Source organism: Aquila chrysaetos, chromosome 9 (assembly GCF_900496995.4).
Source record: "Aquila chrysaetos chrysaetos chromosome 9, bAquChr1.4, whole genome shotgun sequence".
Taxonomy (NCBI): domain Eukaryota; kingdom Metazoa; phylum Chordata; class Aves; order Accipitriformes; family Accipitridae; genus Aquila; species Aquila chrysaetos.
In genome coordinates, this window is record NC_044012.1 from 27,079,719 (window position 1) to 27,106,953 (window position 27,235).

At 67.1% G+C, this 27,235-nt stretch overlaps 2 protein-coding genes across 2 annotated transcripts; both read left to right on the forward strand.

Annotated features, from left to right (window-relative positions):
• Nucleotides 1-215: 215 nt before the first annotated feature.
• EFNA4 (ephrin A4) lies at nt 216-5,203 on the forward strand. The gene is made up of 6 exons (XM_030025825.1): nt 216-368; nt 2,743-3,035; nt 3,907-3,975; nt 4,136-4,195; nt 4,280-4,539; nt 4,640-5,203. The coding sequence occupies exons 1-5, from the start codon at nt 259-261 to the stop codon at nt 4,366-4,368; spliced, it is 621 nt and encodes a 206-aa protein (XP_029881685.1). The 5' UTR covers nt 216-258; the 3' UTR covers nt 4,369-4,539; nt 4,640-5,203.
• An 11,438-nt stretch (nt 5,204-16,641) lies between these two features.
• Nucleotides 16,642-26,958, forward strand: EFNA3 (ephrin A3). Its single transcript, XM_030025824.1, has 5 exons — nt 16,642-16,858; nt 24,834-25,123; nt 25,776-25,841; nt 26,009-26,086; nt 26,213-26,958. The coding sequence occupies exons 1-5, from the start codon at nt 16,737-16,739 to the stop codon at nt 26,332-26,334; spliced, it is 678 nt and encodes a 225-aa protein (XP_029881684.1). The 5' UTR covers nt 16,642-16,736; the 3' UTR covers nt 26,335-26,958.
• Nucleotides 26,959-27,235: the final 277 nt, after the last annotated feature.

Sequence of the window (27,235 nt, forward strand, 5' to 3'; positions counted from 1 at the left end):
GTACCGGTCGGTGCGGGGCTGCCGGTCCTAGGGCTGGCCGGTTCCGGGCCGGGGCCACTGCCGGTGCCGGGGGGTGCCGGTGCCGCCCCCCAAGGGTTAATGGCACTCGGAGAAGTTGCCGGGCGGCGGCGCGGCGCGGATTGGCCCGAAGTTGGCGGGGCGGGCCGGGCCGGGCCGAGCCCCGCCGGGCCGGGCCGCCCCCGCCCCCCGCCGGCCCCCGCCCCGCCGCCCCCCGCCGCCGCCGCCGCTGGCGGAGCCATGCGCCCCGCGCCGCTGCTCGGGCTCCTGCTCTGGGCGCTGCTGCTCTGGGCGCCGCCGCCGGTACGCGGCCTCCGCCACGGCGTCCACTGGAACGGCAGCAACCCCAGGTAGCGCCGCCGCCCCCGCTGGCCCCGCCGCCTTTGTGCGCCCCGGGCCCTGCCGAGCCCCGGGCCCGCGCCGCCGGTAGGGTCGGGGCGGGGCGGGACGGCGGGCGGTGGGTTCCCGGGCGGGGCGGGGCGGAGCGGAGCTGGCGGGCACCGGGCGTCCCCGGGTGATACCGAGACGGTGAGCACCTCCCGGTGGTCCTGGGCCGTGGGTGCCCCCGTGCCACCGGGTGCCCCAGGTGATACCGAGCCGGTGAGTGCTCCCGGTGGTACCGGGCGGCACCGAGCCCGGGTGGTAGCAAGCAGGTGAGTACCCCTGGTGGTACTGAGCCCCGGGCCGTACCGAGCCACCGGGCACCCCCAGTGGCACCGAGCCCCAGTTGCCCCTGGGTGGTACTGAGCTGGTGAGTATCCCCAGTGGTACCAAGCCACTGGGCGGTACGGGGCACCCCTGGGTGTGACCGAGCCAGCAAGTGCCCCCGGTGGTGCTGAGCCCTGGGCAGTACCGAGCCACTGGGCACTGCTGGTGGCACCGAGCCTTGGGTGGTGTTGAGCAGGTAGGTACCCCCAGGTGATGCTGAGCTCTTGGGTGTTACCCCACCGGTGGGCAGCCCCGGTGGCATCAAGCCCCAGGTGTTACCACGCCAGTGGACACTCCTGGTGGTGCCAAGTCCCCGGTGGTACCAGCCTGTATTGAGCCTGGGCATCCTTGGTGGTACTGAGCTTTGGGCATCCCCCGGTGGCACCAAGCCCCAGCACGCTTGCTGGCCATGGGGCACTTGTGGCCGGTGGGTGCCAAGCCTGGAGTCAGTCTGGGCGGCATCAAGCCACTGTGTGGCACTGCCAGGGCTGCAGGTCCCCACAGCGGATGTCCCCACTGGTGGGTGCCATCGGCCACAGCCCAGCCTGTGCCCAGCCAGGGATGCTGCCCGCAGGCTCTGCTGTCATCGGTGGGCCGGGGTCTGTCCCCATTCCTCCCAGACTCCTCCATTTTAGGCCTTTCCCAGCTCAGCGCTGCTCAGGGCACGGGGAGGCCAGGTCAGGGGGCTGTGCTGGGGGCTGCGCTCCCCCATGGGGGGTCTTGTGCCCTGAGCCTGCTGGGCTGGGGCAGGCGGGCACGTGCCAGGCAGGGCTGGGGGCACCAATGCTGCCTTGTACCCCTTGGTAGTGGGGACCTGCAGATGGGAGGCGTGGAAACCCACCACCCGTGGGTGCCCTGGGAAGCGGGGGGGTTGTGTGCCCCTCCGTAGGGTCCAGGCAGGGCCCTGGCCCCTGGCAGCCCTCGGCCCTGCCCGGGCTCATCCTGGCCAGCGTCACCTGGCAGGATGCTCTGAGTCAGCAGGAAGCCTGTGCCCGGTCCTGTCCTCGAAGAGCCCCTGGCCTGGGGGGGGGGCGGCTGGGGCCCGAGCCTCCCTGGCTCAACAGTGCTGCCGGCCTGGTGATTAATGTGCCGGCCTCTGCCACAGCTGCCAGGAATCTGCGTCTGGTGTAAACACTGCCTGTGCCTGCACCGGGGTGGGAGGAGGGGGCTGGAGCCGACCCCCGAGGCTCTCTGTGCCAGGTTGGGGCGACCTTGCCAGCTGGGCAGCAGCTTGGCAGCCCCATCCGTGCTGTGGTGCTGCCGGTGAGGCCAAGGCCCTGCAGGGCTGGTCTGTGCCCAGGCTGCGGCAGGATCCGGCTGGTTAGGAGACGTGGGTGCAGGGCAGAGGTTGCTGCCCTGCTGGGGCTGGGAAGGGGGAGAGGGGCTCCTGCTCCATTGTCTGTACCAGGCAGGCAGGACCAAGTGTGTGCACGTGTGTGTGTGTGTGTGTGCACACACACGTGTGCATGTGTGTGCACGCATGTGTGTGCCTGCAGAGGTGTCTGCTCCACCTGGCCTGGCTGCACGTGCTGTTTGCACAGGCGTGAGCTCGTGCCATCCCAGCCGCCGCGTCTGTGCCTGCCTGTGCAGGTACCCGTGCTGGGCCCCCTCCCATGCCTGCCCAGCCAGCAAAGTCCCCTGTGCCCCCTGCCCTGGCCCACTGCCCCGCTGCGAGCACAGTGTCAGTGCAGGAGGTGTCAAGCGGGACGGCCCCCCGCCAGCGTGTCAGTGCCGATCAGCACCGAGGGCGGTGAGGCGAGTGCCTGGAGCAAGGGGCTTTGTGCCCTGGCCGGCGTGGCTGGGGTCCCCCCAACTGCGGTGGCCGAGCCCATTCAGCTCCAGCGGCCTGCAGCTAATCTGAGCTGATGCCTGGTTGTGTGGAGCAGACGGGTGCACGGTAGCTGTTTCGGCAAAAGCCTGGCTACCTGCTCTGCTGGGGCGGGGGGTAGCGGGGCGTCCCTCTCAGGGGACAGCCGGACCCTCAGCGCCTGCTCCCTGGCATGCCCTGCCCGGCAGGTTCCTGCGGGATGACTACGCCATCCAGGTGGCCATCAATGACTACCTGGACATCTACTGCCCGCACTACGAGGGGGCCGTGCCCGCCGGCCGGGCAGAGACCTTCACGCTCTTCATGGTGGACCGGGAGGGCTACCGCGGATGCCACGAGACCCCTGGCGCCTTCAAGCGCTGGGAGTGCAACCGGCCCCAGGCGCCCTTCGGGCCCGTCCGCTTTTCAGAGAAGATCCAGCGCTTCACCCCCTTCTCGCTCGGCTTTGAGTTTCAGCCAGGGGAGACCTACTACTACATCTGTGAGTCACCCGGGGGGGCTGGGACACAGCGGGGCGGCTGTGCCAGGGACTGGGTGCAGGCAGGGTTGGGTCCCACCAGGGTCCAGGTGGAACCAGGCTTGGGGCCCAAGGGAAGGTCAGGGTACAGCGAGGATCTGGACGCAAGTGGGGTGGGGGTGCAGAGGAGAGTCCAGCTGCACCAGGGCTCTGGATGTAACAGGTTGGGGTGCACAGGGGGGTCTGGATGCAACCGGGGATCTGGATGCAACAGGGATTGGGGTGCATTGGGGAGGATTGGGGTGCATGAGGGGGTCAGGGTACGCAGAGGATCTGGACTCGTCTGGGGCTGGGGTGCTCGGGAAGGTCCAGCTGCCCGGATGCAACCGGAGTTGGGGCGCACAGGGGAGCCAGGATGCCCTGGGGTCGGGGTGCACAGGGAGATTGGTGTGCACGGGGGGTCTGGATGCCCCGGGGTCGGGGTGCATGGGGCGGGTCTGGACGCCCCAGGGTGGGGCGCAGGGGGGTCGGGGTGCATGGGGGGGTCTGGATGCCCCGGGGTCGGGGTGCACGGGGCGGGTCTGGATGCCCCAGGGTGGGGTGCAGGGGGGTCGGGGTGCACGGGGCGGGTCTGGATGCCCCAGGGTGGGGCACAGGGGGGTAGGGGTGCGCGGAGGTCAGGGTGCACGGGGGCGTCTGGACACCTCGGGGTGGGGCGCGGGGGGGGTTGGGGTGCACAGGGGAGTCTGGATGCCCCGGGGGGGGGGCCGGGGGGAGCGGCCCCCCCGTCCGCCGGGAGGGGGCGCCCCAGGACCGGCTCTGGCCCGGCCCGGCCGGGCCGTCAGGGGGGGGCCGTGCCGGAGGGGGGACCAGCTGATGTGTCCCCTCTGCCCAGCTGTCCCCAGCCCCGAGAGCGTCGGGCGCTGCCTGAAGCTGCGCGTCTCCGTCTGCTGCAGAGACACCAGTGAGTGCGGCTGGGGGGCGGCTGTGCCCCAAAAGTCTGGGGGTCCCCCTCCCCTGCCTCTGGGGCAGCCTGGTCCCTGCTGGGGGATACTGGGGGCCTCGGGGGCGACACCGTGTGCCCCAGGCGAGCCAGTCACTGACACCATCGGGGTTTGTTTCAGCACTGGAGCCAGTGACGGAGGTTCCCAATTCACAGCCTCACGGGCGCGGGGGGCCGGAGGGTGAGTACGGGGCAGGCAGGGGGACTGGGGGCTGGTGGGGGGCTGGGGGCTGGCTCACCCTGACCTCTGCTCCTGCCCTGGCAGACGCGGTGCCCGCCCAGGGCATTGCAGCCCCGCTGCAGCCCCGCACCCCATGCCTTGCGCTCATGCTCCTGGCCCTGCTCTGGATCTGATCCCCCGGTGCTGCCCATGGTGGGGAGATGGGCTCCTCTGCCCCACCGCCTGCTTCCGGACTCTTCCTCCACCGCCATCCCCCTGCCAAGCCCATGCGGCAGCCCTGGGCCACGACTCATCCACCGGACCTCCACAGAGCCGAGCCAGGGCCAGGAGCTCCAGCCTGGAAGGTGAGGGCGGAGCAGGGGGCTCCGGGGCAGCGGGTGCCCCCGGGGGCTGGTCCCCCTTGCCACGCTGCAGCATCCCCTGACGGGGCTCTCTCCCTCCCAGGGACCTCGCTTCCCGCCGGCATTGCCGTATATCAGCCCCGCTGGCCGGCCTGCCCTGCCACTGGGCTCCCCAAAGCTCGACGGACGCCTGCTCTGCCCCAGGGCCGTTGCCTCATCTTGTGCCTTCCCCCATGGACCCCCTGCCACAGGGGACAGGGACCCCCAGGCCCTGGAGCGAGGCGGCAGCTCCTCCGGGCACTGCTGTCCTCCAGCGAGGACACCGATCTGTCTTCTGGGAAGACGCCCTCCTTCATGCCGTCACCGGCCTCTACGGTTTGGTTTTAACCCCTGGTAGTGACTGAGCCAAGCAATACAGTGTTTGCAAGATCGGTGTGCCCTCGGGCTCTGCAGCCCCCACCCCTGGCCTCACGCTGCCCGTGGTCCCCTCCTGCCTGTGCCCACCTGCCTGCGGTCCCTGTCCCCGCAGGGATGCTGGGGCACGGGCCAGGGCAGCCGCCCCCGGGGATGCCTGCATCTCTCACCACAACCTTTGAGGCCGGGGCTTTAATTGCAGTGATTTGATATTGAGATGTCAGCTCATGTAACAGGGAGAGCTTTAATTACAGATGAGCTGCCTGCAATTAGCGCGTGGCAGCGGGACCCAGAGCTGGCCGCTGGCGCCTGGGATGGGACAGGGGTGAGGGGGTGATGGGATTGGGGGTCGGTCACCCAGAGCCCCCAGCCAGGCACCCTGGTCCTGCTTGCTGCCGTCAGCTGGGCTTGGGCTTCCCGTGGGGTGGTGGTCTTCCATCCATCTGTCCGTCTGCCCACTGCATACCCCATTAGAATGGACCATGAAGCGGGGGGCTGCAGGGGCCACAGTTGGGGTTTCACCTTTCACCGACAGGGCACCCAAGTTGCTGCGGGGGCCAATCTCATGGCACAGCCAGGTCCCTGCTGGGATCATGGTTCCAGTGCAGCTGGCAGCTGTGGGATGGAGCCGGCAGTGGCATGCCCCAGGCTTGCCTGCTGGCAGGAGGGTTGCTCGAGGCTCCTGCAGTGGCTCCTGTCCCCTTGCCCCATGGGTGCAGCCCCCCGCTGCCCTCCTCACAGGGGGCCCAGCTGGAGCTGAGCTCCCCATGGGGCCACCAGCAGCCGGGCCCCCACAGCTCCCTCCCCACGCAGGCGTTGCCGGCCGCCTGCCGCAGTGGTGCTGGGCACGTCAGACAGGTTTTATGGCTTCTCGGGAGAAACTGCTTGGCAAGAGACTGAGCAAAAGCATCGACCGCGCCGTGCCCCTCCCCCCCACACTGCTGCCTGCCCTTCCCCCACTGCACCCTGCACCCCATCCTCGCACGGGCAGGGGCACCCTGTCCCCATGGGGAACAACAGGGCCTGGGCCCGCAATGGTGCCTAGAGGCTGCCTGGTGCAGGGGGGCCATGCCCTGTGGGAAGCCCCCAATTGGGGGTGCTGGGGAGACTGTCCCTTGTGGGACCCCTCCAGGTGGGGGTGATACCATCTGGGGGGGACTGTACCCAAGAGACCCCCATGCGGGATGCTAGGAGCAAGCATGTCCCGAGGGACACCCATGTGGGGATGCTGGGTGGGGACATCCCCCAAAGGACCCCCATGTGGTGATGTCAGGGGTGATGGTGACCTGTGGGACCCCCATGCAGAGATGCTGGGTGGCTGTGCCCTGCGGGACCCCTGTGCAGGGATGCCGGGGGCAACCATGCCTTGTGGGACCTCCATGCAGAGATTCCGGGGGCTGCCCATCTTGCCACCCCAGTCCCCGGGGCTTTCCCAGGTGAGGCCGAGGGGTCCCTGCAGGGACCCCAGAGTGGGTGCCAGGTCCAGGAGCAGTGGAGCCCTGTCCTTGAGCAGGCGTTGCTTGGTATGCAGGAGCCGCTGCTGGCTTCAAATCCCATCGACTTCCAATGAGCAATGCCATCAATAAAAGCTAATTGATGGCACGGCCGCTCCAAATCAGATTCCCCGTCCCCTGAATCGAATTGATGGCTCCGCGCCCCGCAGCCAGCCGTGGCAGAAATTGAATCTATTAAAGGAATAGGCTCCATTAGCCTGTCCCTTCTGTCTCGCAATCTCCCCGCCTCGGGGCTCCCCCCTCTGCCGATGCCAGCCCCCCCCAAGCTCCCCGCTGCCCCTCATGCCAGCCAGGATGCTCGGGTGCCAGGATGCCTGGATCCCACCAGGGAAGAGGTGGGGTGAGAGTGCCTGGGTGCCCTCAGCCAGCAGGTCTGTGCCCCACAGGGCAGCCCCAAGCACCACAGGCGGGTGGGAGTTAAACCCTCAGAAATTGGGAAGGAAAAATTTATCACCAGGAACAGAAAATGATGCGAAATGGTAATAGGCAGCCCTGAGATGAAGAGGGGGATAAAGAGGCTGCGGGCTGTGCTGACAGCCTGGGAGACACAGCGGCATGGCAGGAGGCGAGACAGAGGCATGGCACAGCTCTGCCCAGCCCTGTGCCCTGGCTCACTGCCGGGATGGGGACTACGGGTGCATTGTGGCACTGGGACAAGCCTGGGCACAGGCCCCTGGCCCCATGGTGCTGTCAGCAGCACACGGGGAAGCTCCTGGCACCAGGTTGCCTGACTGGCCATGCTGCTGGGGTGCCCCCACCCAGCCATGCTGGGACGGGGCCCTGGCACACCCTAACACCCCTCACCATTCCAGAGATGAGGTCAGGCACTGCGGCCGTCCTGGGGACAGCCCCAGGACACACAGGGTGGGATGTGAGGCCCGGTGGCCCCCCCCAGAGGGCTGGAAGGGAGGAGCATGACACCCCCCCCCCCCCCCCCCCGAGTGGTAGGGCCCATCCCTGCTCGTCTCCCATGGGCACAGGGCAGTGGCTGCAGCCCCTACCCAAAAGCTGCAGAGAGCATCCCGGAGATGAGAAATGGCTCCGTGTCACCATGGAAACGGGGCCACTGGCTCGACGTGCTGAGGGGACACACCGAGCCAAGGGGACGTGTGCCAAGCCCCAAGGAGCACAGCAGCAGGTGAGCTGGGTACTGGGCACGATGCACCAGGCACAGGACACTGGCTCCCTGGCACCCTAGGGCCACGCCACAGAGCCCATCACCTGCCTCAGTCCTGCTCCCGCATCACCCAGCAGTCATGGGTACGTGGCGGGATGCCACCCCAGCGTGATGCCACCCCGGTGTGATGCCACTCCGGTGTATTGCCACCTCAGCCAGGCAGCTCTGCACTGCTGCACTGGTGCTCAGCACTGGGTGCACAGGGCCAGAGCCAGCTGTTCACCAAGCAGCCGCCTGATGATGCGCATCGTCAAGGTTATAATTTAGCAAAACACTCAGCAGGGGCTTTGGAGGGAGCCGGCCCACACCAGCTAATTAGCCAGAGCTGCATGCACCAAGCCCGCGCCTGCCATAGCAATGAGGGCACACGCACCAGGCGTGGTGGCTCACACTGGCATGGTATGTGTGCAGGGGCCGTTGCATCCCACCCACACCCTGCAGGGCCGGGACTGGGTGCTGGGTGGGCGGCTGCGTCTCCACTGGCCAGTTCCCATTGCTGGGTCGGAGCAGAGGGCACCACTGCTTATCTCTGCTGGCCCAGGGCCAGGGCGGCAGCCAGCGCAGCGGGAAGGGTGCACAGGAGCATGGGATGCACACTCACCAGCCCAGGCACCAGTGGGTTTGCACACCCGGGGCTATGGGTGCACGCAGACACTGCCTGCATGCATTTCCATTCTGTGCTGGGGTGTCTGTCCATCTGCCCGTGCCCTTGTGCGTGCCAAGGTGCCAGCAGCAGCTCAGCAGGGCTGCCACCCTCCCCAGCCCACTGTAATCCTGACAGACAATAATCCTGCTGTGCCAGAGCTGGGATGGGCAGGAGCTGCCATTGCAGTGGCAGCACAATTCAGCTACCAGCTCTGTTGGTGCTGCCTGCACCTGCTGCATACTAAGGGCCTGCGGTGCTGGAGCTGGCTTTGCCGTGCCCTGGTGTCCCTGTGCTGGGACCCTCTTTGGATCCCTGGGGACAGGGCTGGTGGCCCGTGGGAGCCCCAGCCCGCAGCATGGGATCTGGCCCAGGGCACGTGGGCAGGGATCCTGCCTGGGTTTTAAGGCTCCTGTCCTCTTGCTTCTCATTGGTTTTAGACAAGAGTCGGGTCTATCCCAGGACTCTGGGGCTGGCACCAGCCCAGCCGGTGGGAGGATAGCAGAGCTGCAACTCAGCAGCACTTGGGAGGAGGATTGGGACAGTAATGGATTGGTGCAAACGACATGGCATTGCCCCCGGGGCACGCTGCGTCCCTGGGGCAGGCAGTCAGTGAGGCCAGGGGCTGGGGTCGATGCCCACCCAGGGCAGCATCTTCCAAGGGTACCCAGAGTGGGTGCTGTGAGGATCGGCAGTGGGGCTGGATGCCAGGGCTTCACTGCAGCCCCAGCAAGCGATAGCTCACAAAGCGCCACAGGCGCACAGCCCTTGCTGCCCATCCATCCCCTCCAGGCACATGTCCAGCTGGGAGGATGCTGCAGGGGATGGAGGGGCCCCAGCACCAAGGGCTGGAGCTGCAGGCACGATGCCCGGGCACAGGGCAGAGGTGAGTCCCTGGGGGAGGGAGGGCTCCAGGACAGGGGGGGCTGGCAGGCTCCTGCACAGGGGGTCCCTCCTCATGGCAGGAGTCCTGCAGTGCCTCTGTGCCTGCTCCCCACCTTCATTGATCCGCTCTGTGCTCCTTTGATCAGGCTGCCAATAAGCTTCCCTGGCAAAGACCTCGTTAGCCACGCAAGAGCCCCGTGCTGCCTGGCCAGCATCTGGCTTCGGCTGGCATGGGGCCGGTGTGTGCAGCTCCACCGCAGGCAACCTCCCAGGTCCCTGCTGGTCCCAGCCCGAGGACAGAGATGGGGACAGCCAGGTCCCAGCAGCTGGCACGAGCGTGGCCGGCCCGTGGCCAGCCCATGGCCAGAAGCAGGCGCAGCAGGAGGCAGATCGATGCACTGAATTATTTAGCAAGGGAGTGTGAAGCAGCTGCAACAGCAACACCCTGCACGGGGGGCATGGGGCCACACTCGCACCCGGGCATGGGACCCCCCCACCCAGTCCAGATGGGGTGGCCAGGCACCCACTGCTGAGCCGCAGGGACAGTGTACCTGTCTGGGGGACCTCTGGCACCCCCTTGGGTGGTGGGTGCCAGCAGCACAGGGCACCCCACTCCCCCCAGCACCTCTCCATGCTCTGCTGGCTGCGCCAGGCTGTCCCCAGGTGGTGTCACCGGCACCACCTGGACTGTCCCCTGCTGGGCACTTGTCCTAGTTTCAGCTGGGATAGAGTTAACTGTCTTCCTAGTAGCTGGTACAGTGCTATGTTTTGAGTTCAGTATGTGAAGAATGTTGATAACACTGATGTTTTCAGTTGTTGCTCAGTAGTGTTTAGACTAATGTCAAGGATTTTTCAGCTTCTCATGCCCAGCCAGCGAGAAAGCTGGAGGGGCACAAGAAGTTGGCACAGGACACAGCCAGGGCACCTGACCCAAACTGGCCAACAGGGTATTCCATACCATGTGACGTCCCATCTAGTATAGGAACTGGGAAGTGGGGGCGGGGAATCGCCGCTCGGGGACTAGTGGGATGCTGGTCGGCGGGTGGTGAGCAATTGCACTGCGCATCATTTGTACATTCCAATCCTTTCATCATTGCTGTTGTCATTTTATTAGTGTTATCCTTATCATTATTAGTTTCTTCTTTTCTGTTCTATTAAACTGTTCTTATCTCAACCCGTGGGTTTTGCTTCTTTTTTCCCGATTTTCTCCCCCATCCCACTGGGTGGGGGGAGAGTGAGTGAGCGGCTGCGTGGTGCTTAGTTGCTGGCTGGGGTTAAACCACGACAGCACTCAAATCCCAGCCCTGTGGCATTGCCTGGCCGGCAGCATGGGGCTGGGGTGGCTGCAGCCGGTGGAGGGACCACCCGTTTTCTCTGTGGTCCCTGCTGGGTTGCTGCGTCTCAGGTGAGCGCTGAGCCATGGCCGCCCTCGCCCCTGCCCCCAGCCCCTCTCACAAGCCTTTTATAAGCGATGCATTATTAAAACTACCCCGCGCCATCACTCATGGCTGGCGTGACGGTGGGCGCCACATCAAACCTGATGAATATTTCAGGCCCTGAAATCTCCTGTGCCTGCATGCTTTATCCCGAGCCCCCCCCGCCACCCCCCAATTTATTAGCTCGTTTGCTTCCCTGCGCTTCTGCCTGGCACCAAGGGCGCAGCAGAGCAGGGTCACTGTGTGCATCCGGCCCCTCTCCCCGAGCCCAGGCCGGTGGGGTCACCCACTACCGTGGCTCCAGCCCGGGATGGGACAGGGACAGGCCGTCCCCGAGGGATGGGTGGGCAATGCCAGAGCTGGTTGCACATCCCCAGGGCAGAGCTGGAGTAGCCCCGCACCGCTGAGCTCAGTGCCAGCTGGGAGTCCCCAGGATGGCTCCCATGTCCCCCGGGACACCTGCACCCATCCCCAGCCCCTGTTGGGCACCGAGAGGCTGCGGTTCCCCTGGCATCATCACCTGCAGGGTCAAGGCAGGAGCATGGGGACAACCTGGGGCAGGTCACAGCATGGACCTGTCCCCATCACCCCCAGACTGCCCCCCCCCCATGTCACTCCCTTCCCCCTCTTCCAGTGCTCCTGGTCCTGGCAGCCACACATGGTAATTGCAGTATGATCTATGTATGGCGGGAGCAGGATATTGATGCTGCATGTCACCCCTCGATCGGATTAACGTCACTTAAGCACTGGTAATGGACAGCACAGAGATCTGCCACCGGGCCTGGAGCTGGGCTGGTGGGGGCTCTGGCACTGCCATCCTGTACCAGTATGGGTGCTGGATCTGACCTGCCACTGCAGGCCAGGCCCCTGCCCAGTCCCACAGATGCTCTGCTGACAGCTCCATCACCCCTCACACCTCTCCCAGCACCCCCATGGAGCCAGCCTGTGCCCAAACACTCCAGTGCCCAGGGCACCCCGGGGCCACAGCACCATGAGCACAGCCGCCAGCACGGTGACACACCAAGGAGCCCCTGCACACGCCGACAGCCCCAGCATGTGCGCTCCTGCGCGCACCCCCATGCACTCGCCCTCAGCTGCACACAGGCACCCCGGGCACGGGCAGCAATGACAGAGCCAGTGCGGCCCAGGCACAGGCAGCATTCAGGGACGGTGAGATGCCACTGCGGCTGAGCAGGGCTGAGCCCCAGGGATGCTGCAAGACCCTGTCAGGGCTCTGGCAAGGGCAAGTCTGGGGTGCAGGTCCCTCGGAGGGGCTGGGGTGTGTGGTAGCCCCATGCCCGCTGTGTGCTCAGGTGCTCCTGCAGCTGCTGGAACAGCGGGGCTCAGCATGGGCCATCAGCCCTGTGCTTGGCTCTCCATCACCACTCTGCCCACCGCCACCACTGCCTGCCCGGGTGTGACGGGTGCTGGGGGGGGCAGCAGGCTGTAGCCCCCACCCCAGATGGTGCAGACCCTGCAGCCCCTGGCCACCGTGCAGGGGATGCCGGGGTGGCACAGCCAGAGCAAGCGGAGTGCTGGGCTCTAGGGCAAGCAGGGACAAGCCAGCGGCTGCAGACCCAGCTCCGTGTCCTTGTCCCTTCCCCAGGGAGCTGCCACAGCTGTGCTGCAGCAGGGCTGGGTGCTGGACAGTGCCCTCCCGGCACGGCCCTCATGCCCACCGGCACATCCTTGCCATGGTCATGCCAGAGCAAGAGGTACTGGGATGGGGCCAGAGAGGCTGGGGCTGCCGTCAGCAGATGATATTGGAGTGATCTTGAGGCCGGGAGGGAGGTTTGCCATGCAGGAGGAGAGGAGAGGAGCTGGCTGAGTCACCCGGTGCCGGCTGCTGACTCAGGCGCTTCCTGCCAGGTAGCCCCCGCCGCCAGCGCATGGGCTTCCAGGCCGTGGGATGCGACAGAGGGGGCAGCTGGGACCCCGGCACCGCCTCACACCCCAGTCCGGCACCCACGGTGCCACAGGGTGGTCCAAGGTGAGAGCGGCGTGCACATAGGTGCTGGTCTGTGCCTCGCAGCGCGGTGACCTGTTTCTACCTGGGATCACCCGCTAGCAGCACAGCTGCGAGCTGGGCTGGTGTGAGGGGACCACGGCTGCTGGGCCATGGGAACCATGTGGAGCTGGCCGCCTGCACCTGCCACCTCATCTGGGTGCCCGCACGCCCAGGGCTGGTGGGATTTGGCACAGCGGAGCCCGCTGGAGCCAGGCTTCTGGCAAGCAGGCACCCGGCACCCAGGGCAGGGACACTGTGACTTCCTCCCCACCGGGCAGCGGGAGCATCTCCAGCGCCGTGAGCCAGCCCAGGGCTGGCAGGCGGCGGGGCCAGAAGCCACGCACGGCTTCATCCGGCAGCTCTGTGAGTAAGCTCTTTTCTTCCGACAGCCCGGCTCTGTGCCGCTGCCACCACCCGGCACAGCCGCCCACCCGCGGCCGTGGCTGGGCTGCTGGCGGCCAGCTTTGCATTGGCAATTAACCCTGCTCTATGATCCTGCGCCATCAAGCTCCATGTCAATTAACTCCAGCCACTGAGGTGCTAATTAACGAATCACTCCTATGTCCATCTGTGTAGCGGGGCTCACCTCCAGCCCCCCCCCCCCAGAATAAGGCCGCTCTGGTTGGACCTGTGGCTTGCCAGGGAGGTGGTCCAGTGGCTGGTGGCACTGCCACACATCTTCACTTCCCCCATGCCACATCCCTGCCTTGGATCACACTGCCATCACTCCAAGCCCAGCCCCAAAGCAGCCCCAGGAGGTCCCATGGGATGCTTCCAGGGCTGGGGGTCCCCCGTCTCCCCAGGTGTGTGGGGGGGCCAGCACCCCACGCCCTCACTGGGGCAGCGTTTGCCAGGTCCTCGCCAAGACGCTGACACAGCGCGACCATCCGTGAGGCCTTCATTCAAATTTAAAGACCAACACGAGATTAAAAAAGGAAAGGGGCAACGAGGAGCAGGGCGGCTGCGAGCCCATGGGCATGCGGTGTGTGGTGAGCCTGCCCCAGGTGTGCTGGCCGGGCACACTCCATGGCAGGCTGGCAGCGTGCCCGAGCACCGGCACGGGGCTGCATGGGGCTGGCTGACTTGTACGGCTAAGCGCTGGCAGGAGCTGGGGGCCACTTGGCTCTGCACGGACATGCCGGCACCACCGGCTACCTGCTCCCTGACCCAGGTGCTGTGCCCTGCGGCCCTGGCCACCTGCTCTGCATGCCATTAGCATGTTCTTGCCATGTTCAGCTGGACACATGCTGGCACCTGGCTCCTGCTGGCAGGTTGGGAGCCCTGAGCTCAGCGTGTTCAGGGCCCTGTAGGTGTGGCTGGTGAATATTTCATGCCCGCGTTCACCGAGCCCTTTCTTGGTTACACTCCTGCCTCCTCCCCACGCTCTTGCCATGTTTATTTATTTAATGAATTATTTATCGGCTCCCCCTCTGGCTCTGCTGGGCGCTGCTCCGCCACTGCCCCCCCTGCTCCCCCCCCCCCAGCTCCCAGCCCAGCGCAATGATTTATTGAATGCTGGCTCGGCTCTGCGGTTGCGACATGCTGTCACAGGAAGCCGCAGTTAAATATTAACCAGGGCGGGTGAAGCGGGTCACCTGCCCTGCCAGGCACATGCAACCAGCAGGACCCCCGCGCCCACCCTGCTCTGGGCACAGCCACTGCCCGTGGCTTGCCTGCTCGAGTCGGTGGGTGGAGGGCTTTGCTGTGGTCCCCCCTGCTTTCAAGCAGAAACCTCCTGGCCCTCAGCAGGATGGGCACGGGATGGAGGAGACAGGGCGGGAGGGGGCCACGGATCTGGGGCAGAACCAGAGCTGTTCCATGCCCCAGCTCTCCTGGAGAGCTTGAGGCCTCTCATGTCCTTCTGAGAGCAAAGCCACCCAGCTTGCAGTGTCCCCCAGCTGTCCCCACCACAGACGCCGTCTCCTGCTGCAGTCGGCAAAACCCAGCCAAGCCCCCTCCATGTGCCGGCTGCTGCAGCTGGGCTCTATCTCCAAGCCCCGGGGATGATGCCTGGCCAGCGCTGGCACCCACACATGGGTGCATGCCATGATGCACAGGGTGCGTTCGACCACCTGGGTCCCTCCATCCCCATGGGTGCATCCTGCCGTGGCCCCACACATTGGGGTGCCCCGGTGCGGGGGTCCCCAGTAGTGAGCATGGCATCATGCGGGTGCTGGCGGCAGCATGCACGTTGCCATGAGCGGGGGGTTTCCATGTGGAGGTGTGTGTTGCCATGGGTTTGCCGAGCCAAGGCGTTTCCATGGTGGCAGCGCAGTGCTGCCAGGCCCTTCCAGAGGTGCACAGCCCCCCTGGGATGCCCAGCCCCAGGGTGCACTGGGAGGGAGCTGCTGCTGCTGCCATCACCATGCCCCGGCACCTGGGTGCCCTGGACACTGGTAGCCCCCTCCTGCCAGCCCCAGCACCCCCCCTGCCTCCACCCCCCTGGGCCAGCCAGAGCCCTTTTCCACGTGTTGTGTTTTCTTCACTCCAGTTCTCCGGATGAATAATTAATAGAGGCTTTTTTTGGTCCTCCCGGCCCTTCCGCTGGCCCCCTCCCCCTTCCCGGCAGGGCTCCAGCAGGGGGCTTGGGCCCCCAGTGCCTCCAGCGCGGATGGGGGCTGGGGCACAGCCCTGCCATGGGCATCACCAGTGCTGGCCTCCCACAGCACTGAGTGGGACCTGGGGTCCTCAGCAAGACACTGGCCACCACCATCCTTGTCCCCCTCCATGGGCTGGGGCAACATTCGCATGTCCGAAGGGGTGTCAGGGAGTCCAAAAAGGGGCCCTGAGGGGGGAGCGGCTCCAGTCCCACCCTGAGCTCCCCTGGCAGCTTTGGGGAGCCAAGAAACCCCCGCAACCTTGGCACTGGGCAGCAGATGCCCCGAGCCCAGGGCTACACCATGTCACCTACCAGGGCCTGGGAGCCGCCGTGCCCAGGTGGTGGGGACAGAGGGACATGAGGACTCGGTGTTTGGCCCCACACTGCCCCAGCCACACTCGCCACTCCAGCAAGATGGCTCCCACCCAGAGCAGCTAGGGCTGGCTCAGCAAGCCCAGCTGCAGTTTCGATAGCCTCCTGGTTTCGTTTGCAAGCTCCTCGGGCTGCCAAATCTCTGGATCATGTGCGAAGCGGGCACTGCCGGAACAGGGGTCATCGGGTCGGTGCCGGCAGCATGTGCACGCTCGGGTGCGCTCCTGCAAGGGAGCTCACAGTGAGCTGTGTGTGCCCGCGCCGGTGTGAGCGTGCTCGTGTGTGGACACGTGTGCTGGGGCGTGGATCACCTGGCACATGGGACCGCCAGGCAGTTGCTAAGGGATCTTGCCGAGGACGGGCAGCTGGAGCTGGCACCCAGCTCAATCCCTTCCCATGTGGCCAGTGGGAACCGGCACCTGGGGAGCACCCACTGCCCCTGCGGCTGCCGGCAGCTCCCTGGGTACCTCTGCCCCACAGACCCTTGGGGGGAAATGAGGCAGGGGTGTGGGCCAGCCCCCCATGGGTGGGAGCTCGGCCACATGCAGGCTTCTGGGGCAGGATGGGGCAGGCGGGAGAGCCTGGCACTGTGGCTGTGCTCCTCTGGCACCCGGACTGCCCTGGCATGCTGGCCCCAGCCCACCCATGCCAGTGGCGAGTGGCTGGGTGCCCACCCTCCCACCTGCTTCCATGTCCCCGGGGTGTCCAAACCCCTCTGCGAACACAAGTGACCCCCACGGTACTGGCAGCAGCACCGCGAGAACCCTCTGGGGCCCGGAGCCCCCAACCCACGGCTCTGCCAGCCGCACGGACCCCGGGGGGCCGGTGCCCTGAGCCCCAATGCTCCCACCCAGGGAGACCCCAATGTCGGTAGGATCCGGTCCCGGTGCCCCCACCCGTGGGGACCCTCAGCCCAAACCCGGTGCGGCCCCGGTCCCAGCCACCCGGTGCCGCTGCCGGTACCGCTGCCGGTGTCGGTGCTGGCAGACCCGGGCCGGGGGCGGGGGCGCGCGCGCGCGTGCGGGGGGGGGGCGCGGCGGCGGCGGGCGCGCGCGGGGCGGAGCTGGGCGCCGGGGGCGCGGGGCGCGGGCGGCTCCGGCTCGGTTCTCCTCCATTCATTGAGATCGCGGCGGGTTCCGCGGCGGCGGCAGGATGGTTGCTCGGCTGCCCGCGTTCCTGCCCCTGCTCCCGTTGCTGCTGCTGCTGCCGGGCCGGGGGCCACCGGGAGCCCTGGGCAACCGTCACGCCGTGCACTGGAACAGCTCCAACCTGCAGTGAGTGCGGGGCGGGCGCCGGGCAGCGCGGGGGAGGCTGCCGGTACCGGTAGCGGCAGGCGGTGGGGGCGTCCCTGGGGCCGGGCGGGGGGCGCCGCCGGGAACGACGCGGCGGGGGCGCGCCGGGGATCGCGCCGAAGGATGCGCGCGGCGGCGGGCGGCGGCGGATGGGGGGGGGGCGACACCGGGTCGGGGGCGTGCGCGCCGGGACTGCGGGACCCCCCGGTGCCAGTGTCCGCGCGGCGCCCCCGTGCGGGCGGGGCTGCCGGACCCCCCTCCCCCGGTCCCGGTGCGCTGCCCCTCCCGCCCCCGCGCACCTCGCCCTGCCCGCGGGGGCGGGGGCCGCTCCGGGGGGGGGTGCGGGGGACAGCCGCCCGGGCCGGTCCGACGCGACCGGCGGGGGCTCGGGTCCCCGGGGCCGCGCTGCCGGGCGGGGCGCGGGCGTCGGCGGGGTCGGGCTTGCCGCTGGAGCGGGGCTCGGCGGCTCCCGGTGCGGGCGGGTCGGTGACACCGGGGGCCGCGCCCTCCGCTCCCCCCCCCTCCCTCGACGGCGCTGACCCCCCCCGCGGCGGGCACCGGGGTGCCGCGGGAGGAGGACGGCCGGGCCTCCCCCCCTTTCCGTGCGCTGGGTCGGGCCGGGGGTCCCTCTGCGGCGACCCCGCCGCCAGACGCGCCCCCCGCCTGTCTGGGCGCGGGAGCGGCACCAGCGGCGCGGCGGCGGCGGGGGGGGCCCACCGGGTGCCCGCCGCACCCCCCCTCCCCTTTCCCCCCACCCCTCGCCTGGGCGGGCAGCGGTGCCATCCCTGGGGCAGCAGCCGAGGTTGGCGGGGCCGGGGGCTCCGGGGGGGAGGGGGGCCGAGCGGAGGTGCGGAAACTGCCGTCGCGCTCACGGCCGCCGGGCGCTGAGCCGCCAGGAGCCCAGGTGGTCAGTGGCTACGGCCCCCCGCCGCCGGCACCTCCCTCGTGCCCTGTGCCGGGGGGGGACTGCGCCCTGCCCTCGCCCCCCCCCGGGGGTGGGCTGCCCGGCTGTGTGGGGTGCGTGACACCCACACCTGGGGCTGGCACAGCCGCACCGGAGGGGAGCGGGCACCGTGTGGGCTTTGGGGTGGCAATGGGCACGGCTGGGCTGAGCCCCTCCCGGGAAGGGGGGGGGGGGCCGCGTGTCCATGGTGGGTCCGTGGACCCCTCCACAGGGATCGGGGATCTGCTCCCGCTGCGATCGCCCATCCCTTGCCACTGCGAGTGCTCAGGGGTGTGGCAGGGACGTGCGCCCGGCCGGAGCATCCCCCAGTACCCCTCAGTGCTGGGGGTCCCGCGGGCTCCCCCCCGCCCAGTGCTCCTTTGTGCGGGAGGGGGCGTCCCCCCTGGCAGCTCCTTCCCCTCCCATTGAGATTGTGTTGCCAGGCGGAAGCTCGGGCCCCATAAATTGTGCGTGTGTGCGACGTGCTGAGGCGCAGCACAATGGCGAGGCGCTCGGCTCACCCTGCTGTGCTCAGGCATCCCCCCACACCCCACTTCTCCAGCCAGACCCCGCTCGCTCGCTGGCCTTGTCCCCATGCCATGACATTGCCGGGACCTCGGTGGGTGGGAGGCTCCCGTGCCCCCGCCCTCACCCTGCCACAACCAAGGGGCCTCCTCTCCCCACCCCATCGCCTGCAGCCGTGTGCCGTGACCCTCATGCTGCCCCAGCACCTCCTGGGGGATGGGGCGGAGGGGGTGCCAGCAGTGTGCCCGCCATGCCAAGATGGGGGTGTCGCAGCCAGACGCCCACACCCGCTGCGCACGCGTCTCTGGCGCGGCTGCGAGCGTCCGGCTCAGGGCACGGGCAGCGCGGTGGGGGCGGCTGCGGCAGAGATGTGTCCCAGGGACTCCGGAGCGCTGATATTTATTGTTAGGCAGTGCGGCAGCTTGGCCGCAATTATAGCCGCGCGGCAAAGTGTCTGGATTAGATAAATTATGGGGGGAATTAGGCTCCCTGGGCCGCAGCCTGCAAATCCCAGCAACCCCGCTGCAATCAGAGCAATAAACAAGCCCTGCGCGGCCCCATGGGGCTCTCCGGGGAGGGGGGGATGCCGGCAGGCTCAGTTGCGGGCCGCTCCTTGGGGGCTGCACCAGGCACCCCAGAAATTTATTGCATCTCCTGCTGTGCGGGGTGCCCCTGCGGCTCCCCTTGGCCGGAGGATGGAGCAAGGGGCTGCCCTGTGGAGCCCACTTGCAGCACCCGGGGTCCCGGCAACGCCTTGGGGAGCAGGGGGCTGGCGGTAGCTCATCCCCCATGGGCATGTGGCTGTGCTCCTCCGGTCCCCCTGGCCACCACAGCAGGCGGCTGGTGGTGTTGGTGGGCCGGGAGGGCCACCGAGTGGGCAGGGCACCTGTCCTGCAGCAGGTTTTGGGTGCTGACAGCGAAGCCCAGGGGAGGTGCAAAGGTGGGATCCGAGGCTCAGGCAGCAGAGGTGCCTGCTCTTGCTCAGCCAGGTTGTTGGTCTGGCTACACTTTCCATCTGTCCCATCATCTCCACTGGTGGCAGCTGGTGAGCCCTGGGGGCGTGGGATGATCCTTGGACGGTCCTTGCCCTCTGCTCCCAAGTCCTGCTGGGAACAGGCATGGTGGCATACGGTGAAAGTGCAAGAAGGCCACATCCTGCCCAGCGCTGGTATTTGGGGGGGGCCAGCTGCATCCCTGGGATGCCCCATGGTGTGTGACTGGGGGCTCCTAGGGGTGTCCCCAGGCGCGCTGGGCCCCGGCGTGCCGATGTGTGTGGGATGCCACCTCCCTGCTGGGTGTTCTGGATGCCAAGGTGGGGACAATGGTTTGTTTCTGTGCATGGGCACAGGCCAGCTCCCTCCGATGCTCCTGTGGCCCCTGGGAGTCCCTCAGAGTGGGTTGGGGCGAGCCACGCTGCGCCCTGGATTCCGGTGCGGGGACTGAGGGTGCTGGTGCCTTAGGCCTCGGGGTGCCCGGTGCTGTGAAGCGGGCAGAGCAGGGTGGCTGTAAGACAGGGGTACATGGGGTGCTGGTGCCCGGCTGAGGCAGGCAGGTCGGAGCCCACCTGTGCACGGGGAGGGGTCAGCATTGAATGCAGCCCCCCCAGCCACTGGCGCTGCTGCCACGCTCGCCTCTTCAAGGCAGCTTTTATCTGGCTGACTTTGTGTTCCAAGCGGTGAGAGCTGGAGCGGGCTCTCAAGAGCCCTTGTGCAGAGCAGCCTCTCCCGGGGGAGCGTCTCGCGCGGGAAAGGAGCCATGTTGCTGCTCTGCGCCCGCCAGGGGGGCCTGGGGGTACCCGGACTCCTGGGTCCTCTGCAGCTGCTGGACCCTGACATCGGGGCTGTGCCCTGCCAGATTCCTCCATTGCATCCGCTGGCACTAGTGGGGCTGGGGATGTCGTCGCCTGCAGCAGGAGGGACCCCCTCGCCCTGGCAGATCCCGGGGGCATTGGGCAGGAGGTGCTGCAGCGTGCAGGGCAGTTATGCCGGGGGGGGGGGGGGGCAGTTCCCCATCCCGCCGTGGTGTTGTGTCCAGCTGCGGGGCTGGAGGTGGGGAAGGTGGTGATTACACCTCTCAGCGGCTAATTACCGAGCCTCACCAGCTGCAGCATCCCTGGGTGTGCTGGGGGGCTCCACCACCCCCGACCCCACAGCTGTGCCCCCCCAGGCTGGTACCTGTGGGGCACAGAGCCACTGGCCACCCGTGGGTGCTGGCTGTGGCACTGGCAGGAGCTGCTGCCCGGGGACAGAGGGTGCTGTGCCCCATGAGTCACCATGCCGGGCGGCACTGAGCCCCAGCATCATGGCTGGGGCCCGCGGGGTTCCTGTGGGAGAAGGGGCCCCAGCATCGGGGTGTGGGGGCTGTCCCGGGGTTCAACAGGGCCAGGGCCACCCGCTCCTGCCCAGGCTGGTAATTGAGTCACTGGTTGCAGATTGATGGTTTAATTAAAACCCAATTAGAAACCTCATTGATCTTGTTAGCAAAGTGGGAAGGTACAGGCTTTAGTGGGGATTAAAGGGATTGCATGGCCGTCGATGGGGACAGGGGGGTCCGGGGGCACCTGTAGGGCAGTGCTGGGGGTCCCGGGGTGCTCAGAGAGGGCTGTGCCCATCACCCTGGGGTGGGTGCTGCCCCATGGCACCCACAGTCCCTTCACCCACTGCCATGTCCCCAGGCAGCAGCTCCCGTCTTCCCAGGAGCCCCGATTCCCTGAGTGGGGAGGTGGCCCCAGGGACGCTGTGTGCCGGCGATGCCTTTTGCGCCCGCACGTTGCAGCTGCGCCAGGCAAGTTGGGGGGAGGATGGGGGGGGGCTGTGCCGTGGCGCCGTGCCACCCGTGCGCGTGGGCTGTGTTGCAGGCGCTGTCTGCCGAGCCAGCGTGCGTGTGCGCGGCCGTCTGGGTGCCGTGACTGTGCAGTGCTGTCTGCGTGGGGAGGGCTGGCACGGAGGGGGGGCCCAGGCTGAGCCGCCTGTCTCCCCAGCGGCTGAGCGATGGGCACAGACAGTCTGTCTGTCTGTCTCTCCATCCATCAGGGTGGACTGACCGCGGCAATTGATGTGCCTTCACCTCTCGCTGTTGCGTGGGGTGACTGGAAGGGGGACCACGTAAATCAATGGCACTTTTTTGTTCACCAGCTGATCGATGGGCCCCAGACGTGCCGAAAGGGCGAAGCTGCTGGAGCCAAACAAAGGGCCCGGCTGGGCTGGGGTGGGGGGTGGGGTCCGCCCTGGCACCCAGTGCAGGGGGGCACCATGCTGTCACCCGCACGGGGGGACACTCTGCATTGCCCCTGTCCTCACCGCTGGCACCACCAACGTGGGATGCTGAGCCCAGCTCCAGCCCTGCCGCCCTCCAGGCCTTTCCCGCACTGTAGGGATGACCCTCTGCAGCACGGGGGTCCGGGCAGGGGTCTGGTCCCCCCGTCCCGTGCAGCTGCTGCCGTGCCCAGGTTGTGCTGCAGTGCACCAGGCGCTCCTTAGCAGTGCATCAGCGAGCGTGCAGCACTCAGCCCAGATCTATCACAGCAGATGGGAGCGGAGCAGCTGCCCAGCTCACCAGTGGCTGTGGCTTGCCAGGTAGCTGGGGTCCCGACGGTGCGGGGCTGGTGGGTGCCGAGCGCAGCCTGCGCTTGGGACAGTTCTGCCAGGGGACATCCATCTACCCAGCACCGACAGGCTGCTGGAAGGTACCACTGCCTTGTAAAGCCCTGCTCTAAAAATCCAGTCGTGCAGAAGTGATGCTGCCTGTTCTGCTCCCGTGCTTAACCCTTTGGGCACTGCCGGAGCCCGCTGTGCCCCGCTGGCCTCTGTGGTGTAGCTGGAGCCTGGGAGGCCGGGGGGACTGTCCCAACCCAGGTCTCTGTTGCTGGGCCTTCCCAATAGTTACAGGGACCAGGCAGCCCATGCCCGTGCTGGGGTGGGTGTCAGTGAGAAAGGAGGCTGAGACCCTCACTCTGGGTGTCTGTTCCCATCCTTCTGCCCGAAAACAGGGCCCATGGGCTCCCTGCCTGCTGCTGGGGCTGGGCCAGGCATGTGCTTCTGCCTACCCTGCGCTCCCGAATGGTGCTGCAGGCACAGCTTGGGGTGTTCCGGTGATGGCATTGGGGCTGCCAGGATTTGGGGGCATCCAGCTGTGTGGGGTGCTGGTCTGCACCGGCGGGACTGGTGGTCACAGTGCAGGAGCTGAGCATGGCAGGAACACAGTGTTGTGGTCGAAGCTGCTGCCGGAGTCCCCCTGGATGTGCCCCGGGCCATGGTAGCCCCATGGCTCTACCTGTTTGGGACCGTTCTCCAGCCCCTCCCAGCTCGTGACGATGCTCTGATGCCTGCAAGCTTCCAGCACACAGCAGCGGCCGGCGATGTCTGTGGGGCTTACTGCCATGGGGCTTACCGCCATGGGGAACAGGGCTGCCAGCCTCCACCACACGATCTGGGGTCCCCTGTACCTGTCCATTGCCGTGCTGGTGTGCCCCAGCCCAGGGGGAGACCTTGGTGCCGCATGGGGCTGTGCTCATTAATGAGGCTGTTTATCAGGAGCCACGCTTCTTAACAAGCCCCAGCGTGGCGTCCCGGGGGGGGCGTGTGTGCCTCAGCACTGGGTGCCGCAGGGGAAGGGGGGGGGGGGGTACAGCTCCCCAGCACCGGGTTTCCCCTGGCACGGCAGGAGATGGAGCCAGGTGTCACTCCTGTGGGTGCAGACAGCCAGGGCCGATCCTGGGGAATGTGCTTCCTCCGGTCCCTCGCTCCCCTGGCACAGCCAGGCGCCCGACCCGGTGTGGGGCAGCTGGCTTGGGGCACGCTGGCGTCCCAGCCCTGCGTCCTGCACGGAGTTAATTGCAATTTTCTCCTCAGGGCCATTTCTTTAATAACAAGCCTTTTTCTCTCCCCCCCCCCCCCCCCCATTCCCACCACATCAAAGGGGGAAGATGAAAGGTCCCGGCACCCCACGGAGCAAGGGTGGCTGCCTCAGCACCTTGCTGGGGGAGGAGTTGCCCAGCGGCCGGTGGGTGCCGGGCTGGGCTGGGGAATAGCGGCTGCGCGGCGAGGGAGGTGCCGCGTGGGGCTTTTCTCCCTGCCCCACGGGTGACAAGGTCTGCTGTTGGTCCCCCCATGGCCCCCCAGTGCCAGCGGCAGCCCCAAGCGGGGAGGTGGCACTGCTTGGGTCCCCCTTTGGTGTTCTCTCTGGCACCTGGCTTCTGGGGTGCTGTGTGCCAGGGTGCCGCAGGCCCTGGCAGGGTGCTGGGGCGTCTGCACGCACAGCCCTGCCCGCTGCCTGCCCAGCCCTGCCGGGGAGACCAAGGAAGCTGGCTCCACTGCGGGCAGGGACTCGGGGGGGGTGGTGGGACCCCCCATGGGGCAAGGGGACCCCAAGTGCTGGGTCCAGGACTGGTGGACCCAGGTTTGCCCTGACAGGCGGGGAAAGGAGCACTGAGCCGGAGCAATGCACTGCAAGGAGTCCAGCCACGCGTGCCAGGATGCTGTGGGCCATGGGCCAGGGGAGCCAGGTGAGGGACCCCCAATGCAGCAGGGCTGGGGGGCCACAGCGGCACGGTGCAGGGAGGCACTACCGCCGCTGAGCTGGGCGGTGGAGCGAGGTCCAGTCAGGGTCTGGTGCTGCCACAGCAGCTCGGTGCAGAGCCAGCGCCTCACAGTGCTGGCTCGTAATTAATTGGCAGGAGCAGTGGGTCAGCACGGCAGTGAGGATTACCGCGGCCGGGATTTCCATCGGGCGCGGATTAGGAGCCAGCGGAGCCTCTCCTGAGTGGATCTGAGGGGATTGCCGCTCCTAATCAATGTAAATGAGGCTCCCCCAGGGCCACCCTTTATGGCATTAACGAACTAACGGGATTAGCCAGAGCAGGGTGAGAAATCCTCTCTCTGAGCTGTGGCGCGTGGCAGGGCTGGGTCCATGGTGGGCAGCCGCGGTGGGTCTGCTCTAGGCTGCTGGAGCTGGGGAACACCCGGGCCCTGGGCCCCGCCCCCCGCACCCAGGGCTGCATGGTGAGGACCAGGAGCTGTGTCCTACAGGGTTCCCGGTGCCTGCAGCACCCTGCTGCCCATCAGCACCATGTCCGGGTCAGTCTGTCTGTCCCGGTGTGTTTGTCCCCTCCTCAAGGCCACCGGCACATTCCCAGCAGCACCCAGCAGCGCCGTCTTGTGCGCCCGTGTTCCTGCAGGTGTCCCACCCGTCCATGTGGCTTGGCACCCATAGCATCCGTCTCCACCAGCGTCCCTCCCGCCCCAGGCTGGCCCGCATCCCCCGGAGACAGTGATGCCGTGCTGCGGGTCCGTGGGGCTGAGGTTGCGTGGGGTCCCTCGTGTGTCAGGGGCTCCAGATAGAGGTTGAGCAGGGGGATACCGCTGCTCCCCCAGGGTCCTTGCTCTGGGACCTCCCTGTTCTCTAGCGTCCGGGTCCCTTTTGAGGACGGGGATGGTGTTTGGGAAAGTGCGGGGGGTGTCCCTGACCCCCCATGCCCCCCTTCCCTTGCAGCCTGCGGCGGGAGGGCTACACGGTGCAGGTGAACGTCAATGACTACCTGGACATCTACTGCCCACACTACAATGCCTCAGTGCCCGAACACCGGCTGGAGCAGTACGTGCTCTACATGGTGAACGCGGAGGGCTACCACACCTGCAACACCAGCCAGGGCTTCAAGCGCTGGGAGTGCAACCGGCCCCACGCGCCCCACAGCCCCATCAAGTTCTCGGAGAAGTTCCAGCGCTACAGCGCCTTCTCGCTGGGCTACGAGTTCCGCGCGGGGCAGGAGTACTACTACATCTGTATGTGGGGCACTGGGGTGGGACCCCCACACAGCCCCCCCCCCATCCCCGGCTGGGTCCCCCGCATCCCACCCCAGCTGGTCCCCCTGCACCACACCACCCGGTTGAGCCCTTCTCCGTCCCCACCCTGGCCTGGACCCCCCATGCCAACCCCCCTGGGCTGGTCCCCCTGCACCCCCCTGGCTGGGTGGCTGCAGCCCCCCCCAGGAGTGGGCACCCTGAGCTCAGGGATGGAGGTGTGGGGTGGAAGGGGGGTGTGGGGAGGCTTGGGGCTGCAGGGGGGGTTGTGATGCAGGGGTGAGATGGGGGTGTGGGGAAATATGGGGGTACAGGGAAGCAGGATGAGGATGTGGGTGGGGGTGCTGGTGCAGGGTGCTGGTGCAGGAGGGGGGTGCTGATGCAGGATTGGGGTTCAGCGGATGCTGATGCAGGTGCAAAAATCAGAGTGCTGGGGGGTGCAGGGTGGGGATGCAGGGTGCTGATACAGGTGCAGCTTCAGAGTGCAGGATGGGGATACTGCTGCATCCCCCCAGTCCGGACCACACCCCCAGGCAGGGCCAGACCCCACCGTGCCCTGACCCACTGAGCCTCTGGGTGCCAGGGGCTGGGGTCACCCGCTGCGGAGCCACCCCAGCCCGCTCTTGCCTTGCAGCCACGCCAACACACAACCACCACCGGGCCTGCCTGAAGATGAAGGTGTTTGTGTGCTGCGCCTCCAGTAAGTAATCCTGTGCTGGGCCTGGGGGCTGCAGGCAAGTGGGGGGCAGCGTGGCCTGCCGGTGGGTCCCCCCATCCTTCCCGGGTCCCCCATCCCTCCCAGGAGGGGCTGTGGTGCAAGGCGGCCAGGGAGCGTGACCACCCCCGTCCCCTCTCTCCCTTTTGCAGCGTCGCACTTGGGGGAGAAGCTGGTGCCCACCCTGCCGCAGTTCACCCTGCGACCTGAGGTGAAGATCGAGGACCTGGGTGAGTTGGGCAGAGCCCCCAGCCCCACAGCGCCGCATGTCCGCCCCCCTGCCACCGCCCACAGGGCAGTCCCAGCTGCGGGTTGGGGGTTCGGGGCCACCCTCACCCTCTCCCTCTTCCCCACAGACAACTTCAACCCGGAGATGCCCAAGCTGGAGAAGAGCATCAGTGGCACCAGCCCCAAGCGGGAACACCTGCCCCTGGCCGTGGCTGCCGCGCTCTTCCTCATGACGCTGCTGGCCTCCTAGCTTCTGGCGCTGGTGGGGGCCCGGCCAGCACAACTCTGCCGAGTGGGGACCCCCCCGACCTGCTGCCCCTCGTGAGAGCCAGCGGGAAACCACCACGGGACCACCCGTCCCCTCTGCACCACCACCCCCCTGCCCGGAGAGCCGTCCCATGGGGCAGGGGGCTGTGGCACGCGCCGATCCCAGCTGGGACACGCCCCCCCCCCCCCCCACCAATGGCTGCAGCCACGTCTGCAAGGATGCGGCTCGGTGCTGCTGTGTGCACTGCATCTTCTACCAACACCGTCCCACAGTGCGGAGTCTTGCCCACAGAGTCCTGCCCGCAGCCCACCCAGTGCCCTGTGGCTAGGAGGCAGTGCCGGGCTGGGGAGCCTGGTGAGGGCAGGGACCCCCAGGGCTGGGCAGCCTGTACATACCTATATAGAGATCTATACATACTGTACAGAGAGAGACTATATAGATATATCTATACTGTACCATAGGCAGCGGCGCTGGCCCTGGGCTGGCTTGTACATAGTTGAACGTGTTGGATTTTCCTCGTCTTCCGTGAAGACCTGACCTATGCAAACGCACAGACACTTTTTGGGGAAAAACAAAACAAAAAAACAATCTCAACCTTTTTTTCAAGTGCTTTGGCTGGTGATTTTCATATTCTGCTCTTAGTCTATAAAAAAAAATAAAATAAAAGGATAAAAAAAAACGATCCCTGTCCCGGCACCGTGCAGCGCTCCTGGCCAGCCATTGGCCAGCCCTGCCCTCCAGCGCAGTGGGCTCTGGCTGGGGCAGGGGGTCAGGTGAAGGCAGTGAGTGCCAGGTGCCGACCTTCACTGTGCCACCCGCCTCGCCGGCCCTGGGCATGACAGCTCCAGTCATGGGCTCGGTGCCTCTGGCAGCGAGGGCACCC